Source organism: Apus apus, chromosome 4 (assembly GCF_020740795.1).
Source record: "Apus apus isolate bApuApu2 chromosome 4, bApuApu2.pri.cur, whole genome shotgun sequence".
Taxonomy (NCBI): domain Eukaryota; kingdom Metazoa; phylum Chordata; class Aves; order Apodiformes; family Apodidae; genus Apus; species Apus apus.
Window position 1 is genome coordinate 81,527,813 of NC_067285.1, and position 9,420 is coordinate 81,537,232.

The 9,420-nt window shown below is 39.8% G+C and overlaps 1 protein-coding gene across 2 annotated transcripts; it reads right to left on the reverse strand.

Annotated features, from left to right (window-relative positions):
• Positions 1-2,007: 2,007 nt before the first annotated feature.
• On the reverse strand, positions 2,008-9,385 carry RWDD4 (RWD domain containing 4). 2 transcript variants are annotated; one of them, XM_051616905.1, is made up of 7 exons: positions 9,195-9,385; positions 8,839-8,919; positions 6,394-6,503; positions 6,140-6,284; positions 5,322-5,436; positions 4,307-4,356; positions 2,008-4,140 (listed from the first exon to the last, which is right to left on the reverse strand). In XM_051616905.1, the coding sequence occupies exons 1-7, from the start codon at positions 9,216-9,218 to the stop codon at positions 4,111-4,113; spliced, it is 555 nt and encodes a 184-aa protein (XP_051472865.1). In that variant the 5' UTR covers positions 9,219-9,385; the 3' UTR covers positions 2,008-4,110. The 2 variants fall into 2 exon arrangements, with proteins under 2 accessions (XP_051472865.1, XP_051472866.1); XM_051616906.1 differs by lacking the exon at positions 9,195-9,385 and adding an exon at positions 8,318-8,435 and having other exon boundaries at positions 8,839-8,911.
• Between the last annotated feature and the right edge of the window lie 35 nt (positions 9,386-9,420).

The following is a 9,420-nucleotide window of genomic DNA, read 5'->3' on the forward strand; positions in this document are numbered from 1 at the left end:
AAACCCAACCAACCTTCATTTAAGCATCAGTATTGCCAGCTCAATTTTCTGCACCAAATTTGTCCCAAGGAAAGACTCCCAGAGGCAATTTGAAAAAGGGAAGAAAGGAAGCTATGCTTGATCAGATGAGATTTCCAAGTGGTTACTGCAACGACATTAGAGATAAGAAGTATTTTTTTAAAAAGCTCTTTCAGCTACTGCTTCAATAAGGCAATTAGCATCCATGTAGCGTGGAAAATTTTGAAAACGAGCAAATGCCTTTTTAATCATCCTGCATTTTGGACACTTGCTACTTTTACTTTACTGTTACTAGTACTGACAGTTGTATTCTCAGGCCAACCAAAGCTCTACTGGAAAACCCATGACATTAAATAGATGGTATAGCCCTCTAATCAAGACACTCTTGACCTACTGAAATAAAGCATAAACCACAGTTTTTCCACTGCCAGTAGGGTTTTAGTTATAAAAAGGTGGTGGTGTATTTTTCAACAGCGTTTAGAATTCCCTCAGTAGTCACGATCTCTCTTTACTACTGTGCCTTTCTTCACAATAATTACATTTTCGCTCCCCTCAATTGTCAGTGCTCAGGCCTCTGCATAACATCAAGTATGCAGGTTCTTGAAATGATCCTGTTCCAACCATCACATCACGTGAGAACACAGTTTAACAACACAAATTACCTTTCAACATTTACACAGAAGCTTAGAACTGATAAAAAATACCCAATGCAAAATACTTCCCTTGACAGTAGACTTCCAAACACATTTAACTAACAGAACCAGAGGAGACTGCTCATGTATCTTCACAAGAGTTTGTGATTTATAGGTAGATGAGGAACTGAAAAACCAAGCATTTCACAAGGTTAACGAGTTTGCTGTTACATGCAGTAATGCTATAAAAGCAAGAGACATCATTCTTATTTGTCCTTCCCTCACCCTCCCTAACTAAACTATTCAGGTAGATTTTCATGGCAACTTGATTTATGCACCAATGGTACAAGCAAAGACATGTCAACTCCCATTGGAGAAACTGAATAGAAAAGGCCCTGCCCATCCTAATGCTGGCAGAGACTAGAACTACATGCCCTTCCTTGTTTCAGGATAGCTTTGTACTACCAGAGCAAACTCTCCCTCTCTTGTTTGTGATGCAAGATTGCATCATTTGGAAAAAGTCCTACCTTGTGTGTAAGAGTTGGGTTCAAAAAGAAATCACAACTTCCTGAAATTAATACTTCTTTAGGAAGCACATACATTTACCAATTTTAACTCAAGCGTTTCAGTAAAAACTACAGCTTCTTGTTGGATGACAGCAGTACAGATTCTATTTCTTTCAGATCTCTTCACAGTCTCTGCAGAAGAGTGAAAACCACAGAAAAAGCAGTTTTTTTCCTTCACCTGCAGTCACAATATTTCATGTAACTTTCAAAATGTATATGTAGATAGATTAAGACACGCGGTAATTTTGAAATATATTTAATATAGCCTCCTTTGTTAAGACAGAAATAATTTAAGAAAACTATGTTATTGTATGTTGCATGTAAGCACTCTTGACAAAGACAGTAGCATAAACACTTCCACTCCATCAACTGAAGTCCTAGTATGACAGTCACATAACAACTGGATACAAGGGCTCTTAGCACCACTGACTAGAGCATCCAGCCTGCACCTCTAACACCTCTCTCACCAAAGGCTGTTCTGTGCAACAATGGAGTGCAGTGGAGTGCACGCTTTCCAAGAGACACTGGACTCACTGTGTGTCCAGCAAATACATGATGGATATTCTCCTGTGACTCTCAGTGGGATGGCTGACCCTCATATTAGTAACAAACACAGTTACCAGGAAGAACCTGTGAACCCATACAGAAAGACGGAAGGTATAATTCTTCCACCAATTTTTAAGAATGCTTTCCTTGTAATAGAAAACCCTTTGCAAATTCAAACTTGGCCCTAGAAGTACAGTAGGCAATACACAACTTAAAAAAAAATAAAATTATAAACACATACCACAGCAGATAAATAGGCATTTATTAAAGTTAATCTCAAAACAACAAAAATAATAAAGGACATTAAGGCATCTTGTATTCAGTAATCATTTATACAGTAAAGATGAGTTCTCGTTCTGATACAAGAGAGCAGACGAGGAAACAAAGTTCTCCCAACACATTTGGCAGAATGCTGACTTCTTCTCATTGTCTCACCACTCAGTCAGCAAACCCCTGAAAGCAATGCCATTTCTCCAATGAAAGAGCTACGAAATCCCAACACTCATTCAGACGTGCAAGAAAGCACTCTTCCCTCCCCTCAGACATCCAACCTTCTGTAAAGATTCACACTAGAGAAAGACTAACAGATGGATACCGCAGAGAATAAAGACTTACTCCTGCTGTAACCACTCATTTTTGAGCAGACTAGAACATCTGGCTTTGCTTGTGCTAATATTAAGTACTTCAGCCAGTAACCAGTGAAAACAGGACCCATCTGCACTGCACTCTAACAATTTTTATGTTATGTTCTCCTTCTACATTCATATTAGAGAAACAAATTACAAAGGTCTTGTTTCCATGGAATAATTTATTTTGATGAATTATGCTGTCAAGTGACCAATCACCGCTATAGTGCTTTTTTTTTTCAATTGGAATAGCATCAGGAAACACTTACAGTATCATTGGGTTCACTATAACAGGATTTTACTACAGAGTAAAATATAAATTAATAAACACTGCATATAGCACTATTCACTTCACCACACTGGCTCTCTATATCCTTCGTCACATTCTAACCTTCATTTAAGGCAAGTTTGTTTGTTTTTTTTGTTTTCCAAAGAAGACCACATAGCCTCTAGATAAACTTGTGTGACTAGGTTTGAGAGTTAGGAAATTGAGCTTTATAAAATGTTTACTTCAACAAATATGAAAGTTTTTAAGAGAAAGAAGGTGACCCAAAATTGCACTGTAATAAAGGGTGGAGTTTCCTTGTACCAAAGTCCTTTATTCATCATCTTTAGAACCAGTTTTGCTTAACTATAAAAGAGACACAAAAAGAAAGTATTCAAAGTTTAGACTGTCATTCCATTTATTAGGAAACAAAAACATTATCTCCATCTTACATAGAACACGTGTATATTTAAATACAGACTGATTGTGCTACTGTACCAAGAGACTGAAAAGCATAAGAAATTATTTCTTAAGCTTAAACACCATGTAAGCTTATTTTCTGAACATGGAAGTTGATTTAAAAAAAACACCACCACAAAATCCCAGAAAATAATCAGTGTACTGTTTCTATTTAATCTGAAGATCCCATCACCAGCTCTCCAAAATAAAAAAAAAAGAAGTAGCGGAAAAGGTGTTTCCACACACCTCTGAGAGAATTCCCATTAAAAAATTTACACAATATAAAAAGAGACATTACCTTACTATTTCTGTATTTTTCAAAGCTAAGTTTATGATTATTAAATGTAGTGCATCTATTGTGAAATCTATCCAGAATTCAAAATATCCAAGACATCAAGACTTTTATCTCAGAAGGACTCTGCTCCAAACTGTAATCATCATTTACTTGCTCTTATTTAACAACTGGAACCGGTATCAAGTTTTACACTAAGAATTACTTATAGTTCCACAAACTAACAGCTTGCTTTCAAAACTGTCAAGCAGCTATACTGATTTCCATTGAGCCAGTAAAGAGAAGAGGGTGAAAAAATTAATGCTGAGGGAACAAGCAGAAAAGAACACTTCCCTGGAGGAGCTGTGGCAGAGAATGCTCAGGCTTGTAGAAAACAGCAAGGTGCTCCCACTTGGGACAGCTCCTTTTTCCTGCCTACTAACCCATTGCTCTCCAGAGTCCAGCAGAACCACTAACTTTATTTTCCATCTTGCTGCTATACGAAGACAAAATATTTGCAGTACACTTGGCTAGCAAAGCTCTCTCATCATAAAAGTTTAATTGCTCAATAAAGAAAAAAGAAATAGTAAACCAACAAAGTTCAAAGAGGAATAATTTCTGACTAATATTCAAAAGGTCTAAATATTTTAAAGCAGTTGAGAAATATGTAAATTAGAATCCAAAATGAGCAACAGTTCTTACTATTTCTTACAAATCTTTTTTAACATTAAAAAGGTAACTTGAAAATACTTACATGCTGGATGCACACAGAAATTAATCAGACATCACAGTCAGATCCAAACAAAGTTAGGAAGAAAAGCAAGAAAAAAATCAGATTAGCTTTCTTCAGATATAAGTACAAATTATTTTTAATGTACATATGCGATATTTTTGTAATACTGCATGCAATGCAGTCATGTTACCTTAATTACGTCCACCCAGTTCCATCCTCGTGGAAGCTCCCCTTTGTTATCTGCAGAACGAGAAGATTTTATTTTCAATATACAAGCCAAGGGGGACCTGTATCTTTCTTTAACATCAACACACAAAAAGCTCCATTTCTCCGCTACAAAACTATGAAGAGAAAAATAGATAACAATGTCTTATATACATCTTGTTCTTCAAAATAATGGTGTTTAAATAAAACCACCTCAGACCACTTGACAGTTACTTCAGAAGGCAACTCTGGCTTGAGCTGGGCTGAGCAGAAATTATGCATTCTCTCAAAGAAGAAAATTTTACACAGCTTTTCCTTTATACAGTCAACATTTAATATGCCAATTATACATTAGGTTAGGTAAGTTATACACAGAAATTGCTATCACAGGGTACAACGTATTGCTGCAACAGGATAGTATTACCCAGATCATTATTAAAAATTAAGATTGATGAAACACATAAAAGTGACCAGGAGGATTAATTGAAATACTGAATGCTTTGCAATCAAAACCCATTTCATTGAAAGCAAATAGTATCTGCAGAAGCATGTTTATTCTGAGGATAGAAACTAAATGAAATGTTTAATCATGGTTTCCAAACCAAATAGTTTCATTTATAAATTATATTTTTAATAATGTGAATTATTTATGAAAGCCCATCAACAAACCATGTCTCGTGTTGATAGTGGATTTTGAGAAGTCCCAAATGCTTTCCTCTTACAAGTATTTTTTGAAGTTCTACTTTTGTCACAAATTGAAATTAACAAAAAACAAAACAAATGACATCTTGAAATCCTTACTCTATAGAAAGTTGCTTTGACCAGAACTAACATCTCAGGCACCAATAATTCATCTAAAACAAGCAAAACAGAGACCACAGACTTGAAGTACTTAATCTTAAATACAAATGACTACTGATTCTGATTCTAGCAAGATGTCATTGCTATAAAAATGTGGATTCTCATACTGCTCAAACAGATCAATATTATCATGAACAAACCTGTTTTATCAGCTAGTTTTCGTTTCTGGGTTTTGGATAAGTGCTCCTTTTTATCTTTTTTCTTACTTGCTGGCACATCAGGAGTTCCAGTTGCAACACTATTGCTTACTGAAGTCTGAGAAGGATAAAAATGGTTGTTACTATTTTGCCTATTAATTCCACAGACAACTCTGTGTGTGACTACAGAAACTGATATAGTGAAATAACTTGACTGTCAGAAAGCAGCAATGCTGTCAGCAGCCTGCAGCTTTTAATCAACATATAATCATGACTGTCCTTGTTAAGAACATGTGTTGGGGGATTGGAATTATCCCCTTTCAGAGTTGCAAAGGGCATCTCTTACACTTTTTAAGTTTAATCATGGAGCGTGATTTAGCCTGAAGGGATTCAGACTTTCCAAACTTGGAATCCATTCCTTCTTCCTGAAAGCTAATCTGTAGCGTCACAACAACCACAAACAGACCCACCCTGACTCATCCCAGACCCCAGAGGTGCACTTAGGCAAGCCACTGAATCCCAGGAAGGTTGCAATTATTTTGCTGCCCCCACCCACCCCCACCCCCACCCCCGATGCCTTTAATCTCCAAATCTCAATTTTTGTTCATTTGTGGGACAGAATTGCAGCCTACAAACAGCAAAGTATCAATTAAATATAACAATTAAGACCACAGAGCACTGTGGCACCATACTCTGTGTGTCACTGTTTTGCCATCAAATATACTAGCAACTTAAAGGCACAGCTATGAAGTATTTAGAGTTGTTCATATTTTTTTTCAGTTTTAAAAGCAAGATATTAAAATTTGAATTTATCTACTTACCACAGTGTTGACAGGCTGATTTTCCATGAACAACTCTTTATTATCTTTGGCATATTCAAAAAGTGTGTATGTCATAGCAGTCCCAAGATTTGCTTCAACTTCTATCATTAACTTATCCAATATGCTTTTTTTAATAGCTGAAGATCTAGAAGAAACCATAAAACCCAACTATTTTCTGACAGGTGAAGAAAAACTTGTCAGCCAAAAAGCCCCCATATATAAAGCTAGGGAGTGAAGCTGTCATAAATACTTACATTGTGTTGTTGAAGAAAGCATCCATGGATATGACTGGTGCTGTTTGTGGATATGTTTCTGGCCACGAAACTTCTATTAGAAAGGCTTTGGGATCTCCACTTTCACCTATCTGAAGGGAAAAGAATGACTTTATAAATCAACAGCTTCCAGACACTAATTAAGGATTACAATGCCAATATGCAAGTCTTTCACTTCTTTAAGACTATCCAACTTCCTGTAATCAAGTTATCAGTTAGAAAATAAAGCAGTTATCTAGGAAGAATATTAATGACATCAGTATCAACCTCTACCCAGCAGTTTTCATCTTAGGAAAAGCGGAAGAAACATTCAAAGATCTCCTTATGTTCAGTTTTGGTTTTTTCCCAATTGCTTGGTTTTAAAAGCTAGTTTGTAACATCTGCCAAGTACTTTACAATTGTATATGAGAATAGGAAAGATGAAGCATTCCTTTCCCCCCCCACAAATCCAAGCTCAGAGCAATATGAAAGCAAACCACAAGACAGCACTGAAATAAAGACTATGATAAACCAGTGACCCAAGATAGCAAAAATAATAGGTAAGAATGTCAATATTTACGTCTTATCCCTACAGATATTTTATTTCACTATAAGAATGAGTAGTAAAAGATTTAAGAAGTCAGTAGAATGAGACTGGATAAAAAAAGCATAACATTAAAAAAGATACAGTTTCATATAAATACACATGCACGACAAATTAATTCAGTGAACCCAAATTACATATACAATCCTTACAATGATATTACATGAAATTAAAATCCAGTAATTGTTTAAAATTTGAAAGTAGTACAGGTGCTACCAAAGGCATACTATACAAACAGAAATAACAGTTTCACACAAGGATTTGGAAGACTTGTGCAACAAAGTTGGTTAAATCCATATTCAAAAACCAGACAGAAATTCTCTCTTATTTCCCTTTTAGAATAGGCAAAATCTGGCTTCATCAAATTAGTAGTGTAGCCAGGAAAAAAGCCTTAATCAAGATAAGGCTACTGTACATTCAGATACATCTGTTTTAGAGATGAACTAACTAACTAAATGAATGAATAAGGAATCTGCAACATCATCTACAGTGCTGCAGTCCAGTTCCCACCACTGCCAAGAACAGAACTGGTGGTATGGTTTACAGAGTTCTTCTCTTAGGAAATCACTGCCTGCAGACTGAGCAAATCCATACAGAAAAGCTGTGTGGACATGCTCCTCCTTGCCAGTGCAACCTAAAAACTGGCATAATCTTACTTGTGTGCAAAACAGCTGTGTTTTGTATGAGACATGTGAAACAAATGAGACTCAGAAAAATGGCATACGACTCCTTTCTGCCTTCTCATGCACTTTTACTATGTCTTCTCATACTACAAATTCTTATTCATGGGAAAGATGCATGTTCACCTTTGTCTGGCACTAATTTTTACAGTAGTTAAATGGAATTCTAACTTTCGACAACTATTTTTTGTATAATAAAAATTAGCACTGCCCAAGGCTAATAAAAATATAGTGATACACCGTAGACTTGTAGGCTGGTTGCATTTGCTCTTTTAAAGAAACTAAATTTACTAGTAATGGTCCTCTCAGTGAAGGAAACCTGCACTTGGATGGATGGGATTCAAGTGCTATTAATGAAATCGATGTATCTCGTTACAATTACTGATGTAGTTCTGAAGTTACTTAAGAAGTCCACAAAAAGGTTATTTTAGATGCCTCCTCCCCACTACAGGGATATGGTATTTTCAGAAGTCTCCCTTCTGTCCCATGGGTGCCTACATTTTTCTCGCTAAAGTTCCCTCACCATCTAAAGATCTGCTTTAGCCCAAACTCAGAAAAACTATCGGGTCTTTATCTGAGAAAACTGGCATGAATTTCATATGAGATTCTAGCTGCATATACCAAGCTCAGCACCCTTGCATACCTCTCCAGAGCAGACTGAATCACTGCAGATGCTCAAATAATTTTGTAGATTTTCTCTTTAGCAGGCAGGCAGGCAAGGCATATCCACTACCTCTGGGCAAAAGACTAGAACCTTGTAACTGAGCAACAAGGAATCACAGAATCTTAGGGAAAGGTTAAAAGCTTTACATGTAAGTCCCTGTAAGCAATACTTCTGATCAGCTAGTTTAAGTGTTACTGAGCGTGCTGGCTCCTGCAGGCAGTTCAGCAGCTCTCGCTAGGCAGCACTTGGATGTGTCAGGAGGATGCCTAGCTAAGGGGCAATAAACCCGCACGGGGAGCGGGCTCCTTCACACTGTGCATCGTGCTACCAAGCTTCGTGGTACCACAGACCCTGCAACGACAGCCGAAGGATCCAGCCTTTCCTGCCCCTCGAATACCCATTTGCTTCAGGAAAGCCCAGATACAGCAGGCACGGGGCAGCAGCGGAACCCGGGAAGCGAAGCCCGCTCCGCAGCGACCCGCAGCGCTTCCCCTCCTCACCCGGTACTGGAAGGACACCGGGCTCAGCTCCCTGAAGCACAGGTCTCCCTCGTAGATGGAGCGCAGCGCTTCCAGCTCCATCTGCAGCACACACAGCACAGAAGGGGTTACCACCCGCCGCCCGCACGCGGAGCTCGACCCCAGCCGCCGCGCGCTCCCGCAGCTGCGCGCGGCCCCCGCCCCGGCCCCGGGCTCCCCAGCCCCGTCCCGCCGTCCCGCCTCCTCCGGCGGCCGGCGCTGCCCCCCCACTCCCCACCCTCGGGGCCGCCTCCCCTGCAAGGCCCCGATCCCGGTGCCCGGGGCGGTGCGGAGGAACCTCCTGGGCCGGCTCCCCCGCCGGCCGCCCCGGGACTCACCTCCTGGTCCTCGTTGGCCGCCATGACGCGCGCTGCGGCGGAGGCGGCGCCCGGAGATCCGCCTCACCCGGCGCCCGCCCCGCTCCCGGGCCTCCCTCCCGCCTCTCCGCGGCCGCCGGGGCTGCCGGGGCTGCCGGGGCTGCCGGGCCCCGCCGCTTCCAACGGGGCGGCCCGAGCGGGGCGGCCGCGGGACACGCCTCCCCCGAGGCAGCGCGGGTCGCCCGCT

Bases quoted from the DNA above. Each gene is read 5' to 3' on its own strand.
- RWDD4 (XM_051616905.1), bottom strand. From the start codon at position 9,218: ATGGCGGCCAACGAGGACCAGGAG. The intron at 8,920-9,194 runs GTGAGTCCCGGG...TGTGTGCTGCAG, and splicing joins CGGCCAACGAGGACCAGGAG to ATGGAGCTGGAAGCGCTGCG. The intron at 4,141-4,306 runs GTAACATGACTG...GTGTGCATCCAG, and splicing joins ACTGGGTGGACGTAATTAAG to CATGTAAGTATTTTCAAGTT.